At 44.8% G+C, this 17,171-nt stretch overlaps 1 protein-coding gene across 1 annotated transcript; it reads left to right on the top strand.

The window, feature by feature from the left end:
• Positions 1–709: 709 nt before the first annotated feature.
• On the top strand, positions 710–16,503 carry FGF6 (fibroblast growth factor 6). The gene is made up of 4 exons (XM_081191908.1): positions 710–1,224; positions 3,489–3,592; positions 8,095–8,334; positions 15,645–16,503. The coding sequence occupies exons 1-3, from the start codon at positions 762–764 to the stop codon at positions 8,269–8,271; spliced, it is 744 nt and encodes a 247-aa protein (XP_081048034.1). The 5' UTR covers positions 710–761; the 3' UTR covers positions 8,272–8,334; positions 15,645–16,503.
• Positions 16,504–17,171: the final 668 nt, after the last annotated feature.

The raw sequence follows: 17,171 nt of genomic DNA, 5'->3' as shown, positions 1-17,171 counted from the left end.
CCTCAGGAGTGTTCAATTGCTGGAGGCTTCTCCACTTGGGTTTGAGCTGTCTCCCAGCTTGTTTCCTTGCCCTAAACTCTGGATTATACCAGGGAGCCAAGGGGACTCCACAAAGTGGGAGAAGGCACTCGGGGTAGTGGTGTCAACAGCCTGAGCCATTCTGATGTTCCAGCAGTTGGCTGGGGCTTTGACAGGAGCATCAGTCATATCAGCCAGGAAATCCCCCAGTGCTGTCTGGAAACCCATTGGAATTTCCAATTATTATTATCATCCTAATAGCTCTCCTGCGTCTACAGATGGGAAACGGTGCTGAAAGCCTAAATCTCAGCTCATCTGTGAAGCTCCCTGGGCTGCCTTGGGCGAGTCACTGTCAGCCTACATCTCAAGGTTGATTATTTTCATCAGCTAAGCAGAGAAGATGGGCAGAAATATTGAGGAAGCCTCTCAGTCCGGGAAATGCTTTAATACACTGTAATGCCTGAGCGGCAGGAGACTGAACCATGGCTGCAGAAGTTTGGGGGGACTAGAATCTTTGTAGGGCTACACCCCACTTTGCTCAACAGAGGAGCTTCCGCTGATTAAGGGTTACACGGATGTAACCCTTAGGCAGAACACTGATGCCAGATCGATACTGCAGGGTGGAGTCTCCCTTTTAACATAACGATAGATCAATCAAATATAGAACGCTGCTGACTGGAGAGCAGGTCCCCACCAGACTTCTCATTCTCTCCCTGACCCAACTGCTCTTGGGCTTTAGTTTCATGTCCAAAATCTTCCTCTGCTTTCCAAAAATAAGCCACTGCCACCATGCTGAAGGGAGAAAAACAAGAAGGGTGGTATTTTTAGGGCCATTAATTCTGACCACGTGCCCAGGAGGTGAACGGATGGCTATTGCACAAAGGCTTCTCATCACTATGTCCTACGAAGCCAGCATTCACTTGACGTTCCCTGCTTTTGTTCTCCTGGGCTTTCTGGCTGAGATTCTCTTTTCCTACCCAGTTGTCGTCAGAACAAATGGCACCCTCTTGGACAGAGGATGGGAGTCTATCTTATCCAGGTCTCTTGCTGGAATGTCAGGGGAGAAATCTGAAGTCAACTGGGAGACTGACTATTTGCTAGGAATCAAGAGGCGGCGGAGGCTTTACTGCAACGTGGGCATTGGGTTTCATCTCCAGATATTTCCAGATGGACAGATAAGTGGTATTCATGCTGAAAACCAATACAGTGAGTTGCAAACTGCATCACAATGCAAAATGGTGGAATTGATATCACTTTTTGACTTGATTTCTAACACCCTACCTAGAACCTGAAAGCTACTGCTGATTATTATTATTATTATTATTATTATTATTATTATTATTATTAGTCTTAAGTACTTCTGTGGCCTTTTTAAATGTTTCAGGATCAATCAGCACCCAAAACCTCCAGGCTGAAAGACGTCCTGAATACTTGGACAAAATTAGATACCAACTTATTTTTAGTTGGTTTGACTTTACAGCCTTGAAAAAGCAAAGAGGTTGGGATCTTTCTCTCTCTCTCTTTTTTTTAAGATGCTCTTCCAGCTCCCCCATGCCCCCCTTTTTTGCAGGTAGATGGACTTGCAGCCTGTATGTATGGGATGTTTGGGAAAAAGTTGGGAATACTGAGAAATCTTAAAAGACGGCTTTCACGGCAATAATATAGGTTGTTAATTTTAATCCAGGAAATTAAAAGACTGCTTTGAAAAATAATGCCAGCAATTGGTTGCGAAGTATAGAAAATGACTTCATCATTCATTTTGTGATCTACATTGTGGAGATCACTGTAAATGGGTTGGAATTTGAAGAGCTGAGTGGGAATTATATTTATGGTTTGTTTTAAATGCATTGCTGCAAGTTCTGAGCTTGCCAAAAATGCAGAGAAGGCGGGGCTTGCTGGCTCTGAACCAGCAATTACATTATGACAGCATCACCACAGATAAAAGAGAGGGATATTTGTTCATTAAAGCACCTATTATCACGACAAGAAATCACTACTTAAGCCTTCCATTTCGTTCCTCCTGCTGGATAGAGTATGTATATGTTCTGGAACAATATGTCCTGTATCAGATGTGCTACTAGATTGAGAACAATCATTTCCTGCTTTCTTTTAACAAATTAAGAATGCAAAAAATAATCTTTTATCTCACAATGGATCTGACTGCAGAAGAATGAAATCTGCCACTCAAACACCTTGAGCCGTATTTACTGTCTGGACAGATGGCTTGGGAGGGGGAATGGAAGGAAAACCAGCGTGTCTGAATCCCTGTGCGTACTTGTATACTAGAGATAAGATGCACACACATGGAGCGCTTTTACATCTAGAGACATGGAAGAAGGGGAAGAAACCTAAAGAACGTGTACATTTATGTACATGCTGCCATTTTTTTAAATGTTGCTCAAAAGGCAATACACAAATGAGGAAACAGTGTCTAGTTATGGACAGAAAATAGTCTGTGAACAAGCAAAACAGGATAGCTACCTATCACACAACAACTGGGCTGGGGTTTTTTTTTGGGGGGGAAGGGGTTACGCTGCTGCCCAGCTTCAGTTATGTTAAAATATTGAATTACTCCATTGATTTCTATGGGCAACTCTCACTTCCATCCCTGGGAACATTTAAGAATAGTTTCTCAGTAAGAACCAGGAAATTACCTAGCCAGACAATGAGATTGTGCGCTCTCTCTCTCTCTCTCTTTCTGGCTCTCTTCTTCTCCTTCCCAGCCATTCCGTTCCATTCCCTCTCTTCCCAAATTTTCAGCCTCCTCTCCCAATAATAGAATCGTAGAAAGGGACCCCAAGGGTCATCTAGCCCAACCCCTGAAATGCAGGAATAGGAGGCGGTTAGCATTCTGTTAGCACTATTCAGTCTTTGGTGTGTTGTTTTGGGGTCTCTTCTAAGTGGAATTGCCCTCTGGTGTGCGGCACACTCTCGTATAGACGCACAGAAAAGAACTAGAATTAAAAGAGGATGGTGATTTAGTGCACAGTCCAGCCACACTTAAACATATGTGTGTTCCTTTGATTAAGAATTAAGCTTTTAAGCCTCCCCCTTGAAATCAATGAGAAATGAAGGTGCTTAACTGTCGGGTTCTAAATTCACAGTGCAATCCTATATATGTCTACTCAGAAGGAAGCTCCATTCCTTTCAGTAGGACTTGCTTTCTCAGGTAAGTGTGCAGAGGATTGCAGACACAAATGATTTAATTCCTTGTCTAACTGATTATTCACTTATAAAAGGCAGATCGACTAAAATCCATTTATTTGTGGATCAGCCTATTTGTGATTTTTTAAAATTTGGTTTTAGTTTCTTAAGATCAGTTAGATGAAAAATCTGTTGCACAAAAGTTATTGTTTTCTATTAATTTTGTATAACTTTTTAAAATAGGGGTTTCTATATTTAATAATGTTCCTTCAGCAGCTATAAAAAAAGCGGCTTTCAATCTCCATTGCATCTGTCTGCTTCTCTAGGTCTCTTGGAAATATCAACAGTAGAGAGAGGTGTGGTTAGTCTGTTTGGTGTCAAAAGTGCACTCTTTATTGCAATGAACAGCAACGGGAAATTATACGGCACGGTGAGTAGTCTTACAATCTGGTTTTCAGTCAAGGAAATGCTAATACGTTGCTATGCGTTTTGCTGAGAAATCTTGAATATTTTCACCTTTGAAAAAGTATCAGCTCCTGTCAAGATCTGCATTCACTGGCATTCCAAAATGTATGAGATTAGTTGGTCCAAATTACCGTATTTTTTGCTCTTTAAGACTCACTTTTTCCCTCCTAAAAAGTAAGGGGAAATGTGTGTGCGTCTTATGGCGCGAATGCAGGCTGCGCAGCTATCCCAGAAGCCAGAGCAGCAAGAGGGATTGCTGCTTTCACTGCACAGCGATCCCTCTTGCTGCTCTGGCTTCTGAGATTCAGAATATATATTTTTTCTTGTTTTCCTCCTCCAAAAACTAGGTGCGTCTTGTGGTCTGGTGCGTCTTATAGAGAGAAAAATACGGTAACTGTATTTATTGTGCAAGATATAGTCTCTGTAACTTTTGTAGGATTCTCGTGTTGCCTTGTAGGCAGTTTTCCCATCTCTGTATGTTGATGGCTTTTACTGTACAACTGATGAATCAGAGCTGCATGTGTGAACTGTTTCTCAAACAGCGGCCACGGCCACCAATGTCACCAACCCGCTTTCAAAACCATGGGGAGTTTCAAAACATATTTGTGATGCATAGCGGGAACTTGCTGCTCAAAGGAAACTGGTGCTGGTGTGTTTTTAATCTATGGTGCTCACCCAGCCATCAGGAGATACCGAATTTTATCTGAGACGTTACAGCTATGATCACTGATTCACACATGCAAGTTACCTTGATAGCTGTATTAGCCAACAGGGGTCAGCAAGGTTTACCTCGCCTGGACTGGTTAACCCCAGTGGAGATCCCTCCGTGGGCTGGATCGTGCGCATGTGTGAGCACGCTCAGCTGCGATTTTCGGCGTCTGCGCAGACACGATTTCCGGCATCTGCGTCTGTGCAGACGCGATATTTGGCACCTGAGCATGCGCAGACGCGATTTCCAGCACCGCGGAAGCGAGTCCCCGTGCTGTGCTGCGCTGGTTTAGCGCAGTGGGTGGGGACTCTTCAAGCTCAGTTCGGGGGCAGCTCTTGGGCCGGTTAAACAACTCCTGTGGGCTACTTGTGGCCCATGGGCCTTAGGTTGCCTATCTGAAATATACTCGGAGTCAAGAATGGATTTCATGCTGTTTATTCAGCTTATAGTGGTGAGGAGGAATGGAAGTTCCCCCACAATATCTGCTTTATATACATAATTTACACAATGGGCTGCACGTGATTGGCTAATTCCGGAATTCTCCTGTGGGCCAATCAGGTTGTGGATTCATTTCCATCTGGAGCTGGATTGGGTGGCTCCTGCAGACCAATCAGACTGCTGCATTGCTCTAGGACCAATCAGACTGCTGCATTTTGGATCCTATTGTTCTAGGATCAATCAGACTGCTGCATTTTGGATCCTATTGTTCTAGGACCAATCAGACTGCTGCATTTTGGATCCTATTCAACTCAGTACATAACACTATCCCTGAGCCAACCATTGGTCTGCATTTTGCACTCACGGGAACCGTTAATTTACATGGGTAACGGAATACAAGGAGCCACCGTTTTCTGATTTATTCTATGGCAAGTCCAACCCTCTAGAGGCTGCAATCTACTCCCAGTATAATAAAACTGGCAGTGATTTACCCATTGTCATTGCCAAGAGTTTTTTGGGGGGAGCATTCCCCAGAGTTGTTGAGCTTTTTTGGGGAAGGATAGGCAAGAGTTGTTGGAGCGATCCATATAATCCCGCAATCAACAAGGGGTACCCCGGCAATCTACCAGTCAACTGTCTGTTCTATGGTATACTACCATGGTCTTCCGTGCTCAAAAAGTCATTGGGACTTCTGACCATGTTTTTCTTAGCATTTCGTTACAGGCTATTACATTTCCAATAAAAGGCCCTCCCAGTAGCTTTCCTGGCTGGAGAGGTGACGCGCGGCTATGGCAGGAACCTCTACAGCCCCGTGTCACTTCTCCAGCTGGGAGAGCGCACGCGCGGGGCTAAAGCAGCCCCCCGCGACCCTCTCCTGGCTGGAGAGGTGACGCGTGGCTATGGCAGGAGCCTCTCCGCTGCTCCCTGACCTGCTCTTTGGGGCTGGTGGTGGGCTTCCCCCTGCCAGCCCCAAAGAGCAGGTCAAAAGGAACCTGAATCCTGGAGAGCGAGAGGGGTCAGTGCACACCGACCCCTCTCGCTCTCCAGGCTTCCAAGGTAGCCGCCTGAACGCACCTTAAACGGCACCTTGTTTTAGAGCGAGAAAACAAGAGGGGGAAAGTTCTCCCCCTCTCTGTGCAGCGCCTCCTGCCGCTTCACTGAAGGGGCACTGGGCAGAGAGGGGGAGAATTTTTTTTCTTGTTCTCCCCCCTCTAAAAGAAAGTGCGTCCTATTGTCCGGTGCATCCTATGGTGTGAAAAATACGGTAGTAGGCCATTAATTATCACTCCCTTGAGAGAGCTTGACCAATCAGGGAGCTGTCTCCATGCCTCTGTTATCACCAGGCAGACTTACTCCTTCAGATTGCCTTCTGGCTGTCTGCCAAACCTTGATTGACTCTGTGTGAGTAGCTGCACGTACAGTTTCCCAACAGAAGCTTCCCATCCTGCTTGCACCATGGCAGAAATGGAAACAGAAACAGATCTTGCCAAGGGGCGCAAAGGATCCTAGTTGTGCCTCTGGATGGGGGCAGTGGCAAAGAGGCCCAGTGTTGGCACCTGAGCTAGCATGGGCATCCCTGGTCCTAGCAGCCATGACACTGGTTGTTTCGGCTTCCTTTCTTCTGATTTAAACATACAAAAGTAACAAGTGGGGTGCCACAGGATTCTGTCTTGGGCCCATTGTCGTCCAACATCTTTCCACCTGGACGGAGGAATTGAGGGGATGCTCAGCAAATTTGCAGGTGACACCAAACTGGGAGTGGTAGCTAATGCCTCAGGAGGCAGAATCGGGGTTCGAAAAATGACCTTAGCAGATTGGAGAACTGGACCCAAGCTAACAAAATGAATGTCAATAGGGACAAATGTGAGGATCTGCACTTAGGCAGGAAAAACCAGATGGGGAACACCTAGCTTGCCATTATTTTCATTATTTTATTTCTATACTGCCCTATACCTGAAGGTCTCACATTAAAAATCACTTACATAAAATCAAAACAAAAACCAGATCTCAACCCCCCCTCCAAAAAAAAAAAGAGCCAGCATTTTAAAAAGGGTATAGGATGTCAGGTCAGGCAAAGGCCTGCTTGAAGAGGAATGTTTTTGCCTGGAACCTAAAGATGTATAGTGAAGGCGCCAGGTGAACTTTCCTGGGGAGAGCATTCTACAGGCAGGGAGCCACTGTAGAGAAGGCCCCGTTCTCGTGTTGCCACCCTCCTGAGCTCTCAAGGAGGAGGCACACGAAGAAGAACCTCAGAAGGTGATCTCAGGTTCATATGGAAAGAGGCGGTCCTTTTTTTTTCTTTTCCCCCCAAAATTTTTTTATTGGTTTTCACAACATTATAAACAAACAAACACATAAGACAAACAAACATAAATCATAGCCTTATTGAAAATTGCACTTGTTAACATTGTTAAGTGACTTCCTTGCTTCCCCTTGGTTGAATTTCATTGCATGTCCTTTTAACGGTTTTCCAAATCACAGTTCTTATAAAATTTAACTTAAACATTAACATCCTTAGATCTTCACATTATGAAATTAAACATATTAATTCGATATTCAACATAAATAAAATCCTAAGCCAATTAAGTATCTGCAAATTGTTTTCAGTTAATTTAACTTAACATATTTAACTAAGTAATCATTAAATTTAATCCACTCTTCCTGATACTCCTCCTTCTGGTCGCGGACTCTTCCGGTTAGGTCGGCTAGCTCCGAAAAATCCATCATCTTCATCTGCCATTCTTCTATCGTTGGGTTTTCCACTTTTTAAGGTCCTTAAGGTATTACGGTCCTGAGCCATTTAAGGCTTTATAGGTCAAAACCAGCACCTTGAATTGAGCCCAGAAACTAATCGGTAGCCAGTGCAGTTGGACCAGGATTGGTGTGTTATGCTCACACCGTCTTGCTCCTTGTTGATACTTCTGCATCAACAGAAGTATAGCATTCAAATCTGCCTTGGAAAGAACACACCTGCACTCCTGTGTCCAGTTCCTGGCGCCAGAATATCATTTTTCCTATTTCTACCTTCTCTGTTTGGAAGGAGTATTTTCAGGAGAGTAGCAATAGGGGCATGGACCACAGGAACTGGCCATTTACCTTTCTCTCTCACACACATGCACCCATTAATTTAATTGATGTATACATTCCCATCGATTCATCTACCTACCTACCTGTATTTAATGTATACACCTTGAAACAATATGAAGCAATACAGATTAAAGGTGCTATTCCAGAAATGAAGGAATTATACAGGCAACACGTGATGACGAATGTGAGCAGATGTTGCAATCACACTGTGTTTCTTTCTTCTCTCTATCCAGGCAACTTTTCAAGACGAATGTAAATTCAAAGAAACTCTTCTTCCCAACAACTACAATGCCTACGAATCAGCCATGTACAAAAGCTTTTACATAGCACTCAGCAAACACGGTAGAGCCAAAAGAGGAAGCAAAGTCTCGCTTGTTCAGACTGTCACACACTTTTTACCCAGATTATGAAGACCAGCGTAAAATGCATTTAAACTGCCCTATTTCAATTTGCACATGAGAATCATCTCCCAGGTAAAGAATATATATTCCCTCATTTGTTACTATATATATATATATGCATATATAGGTGAAATCATTTGTACAGGATCCATTACACTAATTTTTCTACACTGATTTTAAAACAACTCCTTTCGAGATAGGAATTATTTATCCAAAAGTTACTACTTTGTCTAACTTTGTCAGTGGTGAACTTTTTGCATTTACATAAAGCAAAACAAGCAAATCAGTGGCGTAGCTGCAGAACTGGGGTCTAGCCGAGTTTGGATACTTGCCGCAACTACTGCTCTTTCAGTGTAACTTCAACAGAAAACAAACATATATCTTGAGATTTTTAGTAGTGTGATGAATCATTTTTCAGTTACTTCCCACTTCAATCATTCACATACAATCTTCTCATAGATCAAGCTCATTATATTAGGTTTCCAAATTGTGTTATCAGGAGCCCTGGAGTTTATTGGACCTTTATGAGGGATTTCGTAAAGGGAAGACTTGCTATGTTTGCAACCCTAGAGGTTTGCTGGGTGTAGGGCACAGGCAGTTCACACAAGGCAGTGGTGAGGATCAGTGTGGTGCTCAGAGACCCGGGACTCTTAGAAATAAGAACTTGACTTAAGCTGAACTTTGCAGAAGAACTGATTTATTGTTAGGGTTGCCATATTTCAAAAAGTAAAAAACAAGGACACCTCGAAAGTTGTTGAGCTTATTTTAGGAAAACCCAAATGCTGTTGAGCTTTTTTCAGACAAGATCTTGACTTGCCTAAGATCCAGGGCAAAGCACCGCCTTTCAGAAATCCACCCCCACCCCCCCGGACGTCAATTCCACCTTTGAAATCCCGGACGTATGGCAGCCCTGTTTATTATAGAGTTCAGCTGCCTGCAGGCTGGTGTTCTTCCTTGTAAAATTCCCCTTGCTGTGTCCATCTATTGTATACCGTATTTTTCGCCCTATAGGACGCACTGTCCCATAAGGCGCACCTAGTTTTTTGGGGGGGAAATAAAGGGGAAAAAATTATTTCCCCCCCAGGCGCGGGGCTGGGGCGGGGGAGGCCCAAGCTTGCCCCCGACCCCAGCCCCCAAACAGGCAGCTCTCTGCAAGCCGTGGGAGCCCAGCGCTGGCTCCCGCTGCTTGCGGAGAGGTCCGCGAAGCCTGGACGCACTGATCTCAGCGTGCGCAGGCTTCGGGATGCCGGCAACTCTCCCCAAGCAGCAGGAGCACTCCCGCTGCTTGCGGATAGGTCCGCGAAGCCTGGAGAGCGAGAGGGGTCGGTGCGCACCGACCCCTCTCGCTCTCCAGGCTTCAGCGAAAGCCTGCATTCACCCCATAGGACGCACACACATTTCCCCTTCATTTGGAGGGGAAAAAGTGCGTCCTATAGGGCGAAAAATACGGTATACATCAAGGCTGTGTTCGTACTCAGTTTTCTTTCACTCAGTGTTTCCAGTGTCAAGTTTTTAATCTGTGCTTAGCGTAAGCCTCCTGAAATCCTGGTGTAGGTCTACCATAATGGCCCTTCTGTGGTGCAATGGGTGAGTGTGCCTGGCTGTTAACCAGAAGGTTGGTGGTTCGAGCCCCAGGGATAGCTGTAGGCAAGATTGCAGACTGGATGACGGTTGGACTCCCCTTGAACTCTACAGTTTTAGGATTCTATAAACATAACATTAAATAACTTAGTTTTCTGCAGGGCTGCCAACTTGAATGAACTATTGTGGGGGCCCAGGTAAGCCCCACCCTGCACAATGGATCACATGACACAATGCACACACACCATTTGAATGGAAACGTCCATCAACTTTGTGCTCAAATATTTTATTGTGGAGGCCGAAGCCCCCACAGCCCCTAGGAGTTGGCTCCTATGGCTCTCTGTAATAACTGAGTTGGACATACCCTGTCCTATGGCTTAATGGTGGATTTCAGAAATCGCTTGTAATGTGGATCCATTTGGATCCGTGCCTTGGATCTATGCTTTTGCACCATGGCAGTGCCAAAAAACATTGAACCTGTCCGGGGTTGTTGTTTTTTACAATCTGTCCATGGAGGCAGAGGAGAGATGTGATTTGATGGTGGGCGAACATGTGAAAATATTGAGCGGTATCAAGAGGGTTTATTCTACGAGATCGGATATGTGTGCATGAGTGCACATGCAGTAATACATGCCCTTTTTCCTCCTGACTCTTCCCCCTGGCCCAGTCTCCCAGGCCCCTCCTGGTCCTCCCTTCCCTCTTGGTCACTCCAGGTTAAATCCAGCTTCTGTGGTCCCAATCGGAGTCTTGAAAAGCACTCTGATGGGGTAGCCTTCAATCGTGCCATCAAACAAGCATTTCCACATGCTCGTCGGTAAAGTCTCCCCTCTCCTCCGTCCATCTGTTGTTCTGGGGGGGGGTGTCTCTAGACCCCTGGAGCCAGCTGGGGGGGGAGCAAGAGGGCGATCCTGTTTGGACTTGTGGGGCACTGGCTCCCACCTGCTTAGTTGAATCCAGCCCACGGAGCTGAAACACAAAGTTGGGAAGAACCTAAGTCTTCCAGCTTCCTCCTTCTCAAGTGGTGGTAAACTACTCTCATCACCTCTTAACAAAGGGGACATTGAGCAGGGAGTGGGGACTCTCAGAGGCTTCACGGGCACCAGAGGAGTTCGTCAAGGCCAGCAATGCACCCACACGTGCCACGTGGCGGCCCCGGATCTAGTCCTTGGTTTGGGGGACAATTTTGGGAGGCGGGCTGACATACTCTAGTTATGCATTCCCCAAAATAAGGCCGCCATACATGCTTACCAGTGAGTAAGTCCCACGGAAGCCAGTGAAGCTTATTTCTAATTAGATATACCTATGATTGCACTGCTAGAACATTGTTTGTGCTGTGACACATTATTGACAAAATTTGCCAACTTTTGGATATTTGTTGGAACACATACTGACAGAAGCAGATAAATGATATATCGTGCCACTTGCACTGTTCATTCCTTTAAGCATCAGAATATTAGCCTGCAGTGTATAATTGATAACATGTATAAAACTAATATACACAGACAAGTGTTTTTCAGACTTCCTACTTAGCATACATTATTAGCCACTTCCTTTCCTGCTGTGAAATCAGTGCATGTTGCAGAAGATTCTGGGGCATTTTCTAGCTTGTTAAAAAACCCAGAGGCAGTCATCTTATTTTAAGTCATTGAGTGAAATACGTTTTACTTTGAAGACCTGTAGAGGCCACTCAACTTTACTCATCTGTTTATATAACCTTTCTCCAGAATGCCGGTCATGCCACATCCTTTAAAAAAGTATTTTAAGATACCCTAAGTCAATAGACACTATAAATATCTATGACCAGAAGCCTTGAGATACCTGAGTAGAGGGGGGCATTCCTAAATTTGAAACATCATTTACAGCCCACTCCTAACCGTGTCCACTCAGAAGTAAGTCCTACTGAATTCAAGGGGTCTTACTCTCAGATATACAGAATGTGAAGCTATAATCTGTTATCAGAACACGAGGAACTGAATCATATGCCCAAGGGAGAGGTTTGTTCCATCTCATCTGCAACCAAGAGCAAAACTAGACTTTTCTTTCTAAACTGTTTTTATTGTCATTTTTAAAAACCATAATGAAGAAGCGACAAGAAGAGAGTCACTCTATACAATTCAGAAAGAGAAACTGATAAAACACCAGAAGTTGCAGACTATCAAGAAATATCAAAATGAGAAGGAAGCTGAGGGTGGCCTTCTGTCAAAATCCGTCTTTATTAACAAAGCAGAGAAACAGGTGCCAGATCACCACTGAGTTGACAGAGTTGGTCCCCCACTACTACTGGAAGTTTCCCTGCATTCTTGTGCCAATTTCTTGCCAAGGGCCAATTGCCATAACCCATTATACCAGTATTTCAGCAAAAGGTATCCAGTTATTCCCCCATTTATGGCGCTGGCACAAACAGTTTTGCCACTGGGGGTTTGTAACATCTGGGATTCGCCAGCCCTGCTCAGAAAATGGAAAGGAGTGCTAATGTCAGTTCTGGGATAATCACTTGCTTAGCTCCTTACCCAAATATCTAAAGCCAGAACACCTACTCTTTTTTGCAATCTCACCAGAGGTTTCACATCCAGCAAAGTGAGCAAGGTGAACGTTTAGCTCTATGAATCACGCGTACAAAAGAAGCGACCTGAGCTACATGGAAGCAGCTGAAGCATAGGATGGATTAGCGCTGTCTCACTTTAGTAGTAGCTTATATGTGTAGCCTTCTATCAGTCTTCAAGGTGTCCATGCAGAAGCTGCAAGCTTGCCAAGTATACATAGATTTTCTTATTTTTTTTAAAAAAAACCTTTGTTGCATTTGTATATCCTGAAAGGAATTCAGACATTTACAGCCGTATCTTGGCTTTCGAACAGCTTAGTTCTTGAACGTTTTGGCTCCTGAACGTCACAAACCTGGAAGTGATTGTTCCGGTTTGTGAACTATTTTTGGAAGCCGAACGTCGGTCGGGGCTTCCATGGCTTCTGATTGGCTGCAGGACCTTCAGAAGCCGCGCTTTGGTTTTCGAACGTTTTGGAAGTTGAACTTCCAGAATGGATTCTGTTTGACTTCCAAGGTCTGACTGTATTTATTTTAACCCAGGCATGTCCAAAGTCCGGCCGGGGGGCCTAATCCGGCCCGCAGGTTGGGTTAATCTAGGGTTACCTGACATCCCCGGTTCCCTGGGACAGTCCCTGGATTTGCAAATCTGTCCCCGGACAAATTCTGTCCCCGGAATGTCCCCAGATTTGCAAATCTGTCCCGGGAAACGTGGCAGCGGCAGCCTCAGCAGCCTGTTGGTGCAGTTGGTTCTGGCTGCTTTCAGGAACTGCTCGCTGCCATGGCGTCTGCCATTTTTCCTGCGCCACGGCAGCGAGCATCTTCTGAAGCCAGCCACAGCCAACTGCGCTACCAGACTGGCCCCTGGGCAATGGCCACCCGCCTGTGACTCCCGAGCCTCCCCTGCTCTGTCAAAACAAAGGGAGAAGGGGCAAGGAGATCAGGGAAGGCTTGGGAGTCTTCACAGGGTACGAAATAAGGGCTTTGCACCTTTATGCAATATGCATGTGTGCTTGGGCCCAGGGTCTTTTGCCTCACCATCCCCACTACTGACTCCCTGTTGCTACTCGGCTTCAAAAGAACAAAAAAAGTGTCCCTGGATTCATTGAAAATAATCTGGTAACCTTAGTTAATCTGGCCCCTGTGACAATTTATTTCAATCCTTAGCTCAACAACTTTGGGGGGAAATCCAAAAAGAAGCTCAACAACCTCCATCCCCCCAAAAAGCTCAAGAAATTCAACCCTAAAAAAAGGTCAACACGCAAGTTCACTTCATCAAATCTGACCCTCTTTGAAAAAAATTTGGACAGCCCTGTTTTAACCTCCTATCCCTGTAAAGCTGTCAACACTGGGATAAAGTGACTTGAATGATCAAGCTGTGGCCAGGAAAATACTTTCTGAGACTTCAAGGTGATATGATGGAAGAATTGTTGCAAGGAGCACACATACTATTTTAATTAATGTGAGTCCTGCAGGGAACAGCAGCTCTTACTGCTTTTGAGTCTCTGAATACTGATCGTGTAGCTTGGAAAGGAAGCTGATGACAAAATTGTAAATACATCCAGTTTTTATCATTAACACCATCTGAAAATTTGTCCCCTAGATCTGCTTAGATGTGTACGTCAACCCACATTATCATTATACGAACAATCTATTTACAAAGGGTGCTCTGTAGGTAGTTGTTTCTGTGTCAGATATTTAACTAGGATTTCTGAATTGTTCTATGCTCATCTCAAAAGTCTGAGAGCGTGGAGCTTTTTGGCCTCTTAAACACTGAAAGATCCTGTATCTCTCACCAACTATGTACTTCTCAGCGAGGTAGACTTGAAAGGCTCAGATGTATCTTGCATTTATTGCAACTTATTGCTTCTGGTGAATGTAGAAGAAATTCAGACATTTTTGAGAAGGCAAAGGGTGGGAAATAAAATGGCATCTCGCACTTCTCTTGTTTGAAATGTGAAAACCAGCATATTATGCATCACACAAGGGCCAAATGGGATAATATCCTTCAGTGTGAAACACAAAATAATAAATCTAGGATTTAAATACAGTGGTACCTCAGGTTAAATACGCTTCAGGTTACAGTCAGCTAACCCAGAAATACAGTGGTGCCTCACAAGACGAAATTAATCCGTTCCGCAAGTCTCTTCGTCTAGCGGTTTTCTCGTCTTGCGAAGCAACCCTATTAGCGGCTTAGCGGATTAGTGCTATTAGCGGTTTAGCGGCTATTAAAGGCTTAGCGGCTATTAAAGGATTAGCGGATTAGCAGCTAAAAGGCTATTAGCGGCTTAGTGGCTTAGAAAAAGGGGGGGAGCGGAAAAAAATCGGAACACTTGCAAGACATTTTCGTCTTGCAAAGCAAGCCCATAGGGAAAATCGTCTTGCGAAGCAGCTCAAAAACGGAAAACCCTTTCGTCTAACAGGTTTTCCGTCTTGCGAGGCATTCGTCTTGCGGGGCACCACTGTAGTGCTTCAGGTTAAGAACTTTGCTTCAGGATGAGAACAGAAATTGTGCGGCAGCAGCAGGAGGCCCCATTAGCTAAAGTGGTGCTTCAGGTTAAGAACAGTTTCAGGTTAAGAACGGACCTCCGGAACGAATTAAGTACTTAACCCGAGGTACAGTACCACTGTACACAAATGAGGGAACAGTGTCTAGTTATAGACAGAAAATAGTCTGTGAACAAGCAAAACAGGATAGCTACCTATCACACACCAACTGGGCTGGGTACAGTGGTACCTCGGGTTAAGTACTTCATTCGTTCCGGAGGTCCGTTCTTAATCTGAAACTGTTCTTAACCTGAAGCACCACTTTAGCTAATGGGGCCTCCTGCTGCTGCCGCGCTGCCGGAGCCCGATTTCTGTTCTTATCCTGAAGCAAAGTTCTTAACCTGAAGCACTATTTCTGGGTTAGCGGAGTCTGTAACCTGAAGCGTATTTAACCTGAAGCGTATGTAACCTGAGGTACCACTGTATACTCTTCATAAAATCATTGAGGGGGTGGTGTAGGCCAACTTACTGCTTAGTGCAGGAAATCCAGAGCTGGAATATCTCCAACAGGTGGCTGTCTTGAAGACTTCTAGGGAGCGAAAAATCCTTCTTTTTTTGGATGGCTCTTACTGTTAAGAAGTTTCCTCTAAGGCTCAACCAAAACTATCCTCTAACTTAAGCCAGTTCAGCACAGTCATGCCTTTGCCCTCTGCAAGAGTCCTCCTCAGCCTTCTCTTCTCCAGACATCCCAAGCTCCTTCCATCTTTCTTCACAGGACTTGTTTTCCACACCACTGACCATCTTTGTTTGCCTTCTCCGATCCCATTCCAATCTCACCTCCTTAAAACGTGGTGCTCAGAACTGGATACAGCGCCCCAGATGAGTTTTTACTGCTACAGAATAAAGCGGAACTGCCAAATATACCTCATATCCTGATTCAACATGAACTTAACAATGGAAACTGTACATTTGTCGGAAACAAACATTTGTGTTCAACCACACGTCTGTCAAGTATATGCTTTTATTTCTCATATGTATGTGCTGTGCACAAGTGTCATTTTAATGTGCTCTTAAATAAATTACATTTTATGTTCCTCGTCGCATTTGGAGTCCAGCTTCCTATAAAGTTTGTTTCTTCCTTACTCCAGAGATGCTGTATTGAGTAAGGCAAATGTCTGTGTTGACTTTATTACCACACTGTGGTCATTTTTTTGGTTTGGGGAAACTCCATTGCTAGTAGGTCAAAGCAACAGTCCCATCTTGCTAAGCACATGCAAGTGTCTTGTCTGGTCAATACATGCATCCATATCTTCACACACTCAAGCACAAACAGGCATCTCCATTACTCAATCTGCTATCCTTGAACAATGGTTTAACAGGCATGGCTGTCTACATTTGAAGATCATTAAGGGAAAGTTTTGTTAAAATAGATACATGGAAAAGAGTTAAATTGGCTTTAGGTGGGGGGGCGGATAACCTACTTCTAGGGCTGCTGGAGATAGTGGTGGCATGATGTTAGCAAGCCTTCTTTGTAAATACTCCTTTCCCATACATGTATTCCCATACATAGGTGCTCGGAATCTTGTGAAACTGGATTTTTAAGCAGTGACGGTAGTGCATATTGGTAGATTTACGCAGTACAGTGGTGCCTCGCAAGACGAAATTAATCCGTTCCGCAAGCCTCTTCGTCTAGCGGTTTTTTCGTCTTGCGAAGCAACCCTATTAGCGGCTTAGCGGATTAGCGCTATTAGCGGTTTAGCGGCTATTAAAGGCTTAGCGGCTATTAAAGGCTTAGCGGATTAGCGGTTAAAAGGCTATTAGCAGCTTAGCGGCTTAGAAAAAGGGGGGAGCAAAAAAAAATCGAAACACTTGCAAGACGTTTTCGTCTTGCAAAGCAAGCCCGTAGGGAAAATCGTCTTGCGAAGCAGCTCAAAAATGGAAAACCCTTTCGTCTAGCGGGTTTTCCGTCTTGTGAGGCATTCGTATTGCGGGGCACCACTGTAGTATATATTTGCACAAGGGATGCGGGTGGCGCTGTGGGTTAAATCACAGAGCCTAGAACTTGCCGATCAGAAGGTTGGTGGTTCGAATCCCCGCAACGGGGTGAGCTCCCGTTGCTCGGTCCCTGCTCCTGCCAACCTAGCAGTTCGAAAGCACGTCAAAGTGCAAGTAGATAAATAGGTACTGCTCAGGCGGGAAGGTAAACGATGTTTCCGTGCGCTGCTCTGGTTCGCCAGAAGTGGCTTAGTCATGCTGGCCACATGACACGGAAGCTGTACGCCGGCTCCCTCGTCCAATAAAG

The sequence above is a fragment of the Podarcis bocagei genome, assembly GCF_964188305.1.
Source record: "Podarcis bocagei genome assembly, chromosome: 4".
Classification (NCBI taxonomy): Eukaryota; Metazoa; Chordata; class Lepidosauria; order Squamata; family Lacertidae; genus Podarcis; species Podarcis bocagei.
The sequence above is the reverse complement of the archived record's forward strand: the minus strand, read 5'-3'. Positions and strand labels throughout refer to the sequence as shown.

Bases quoted from the DNA above. Each gene is read 5' to 3' on its own strand.
- FGF6 (XM_081191908.1), top strand. From the start codon at position 762: ATGTCCAAAATCTTCCTCTGCTTTCCAAAAATAAGCCACTGCCACCAT. The intron at 1,225-3,488 runs GTGAGTTGCAAA...CTGCTTCTCTAG, and splicing joins TCATGCTGAAAACCAATACA to GTCTCTTGGAAATATCAACA. The intron at 3,593-8,094 runs GTGAGTAGTCTT...CTCTCTATCCAG, and splicing joins ACGGGAAATTATACGGCACG to GCAACTTTTCAAGACGAATG.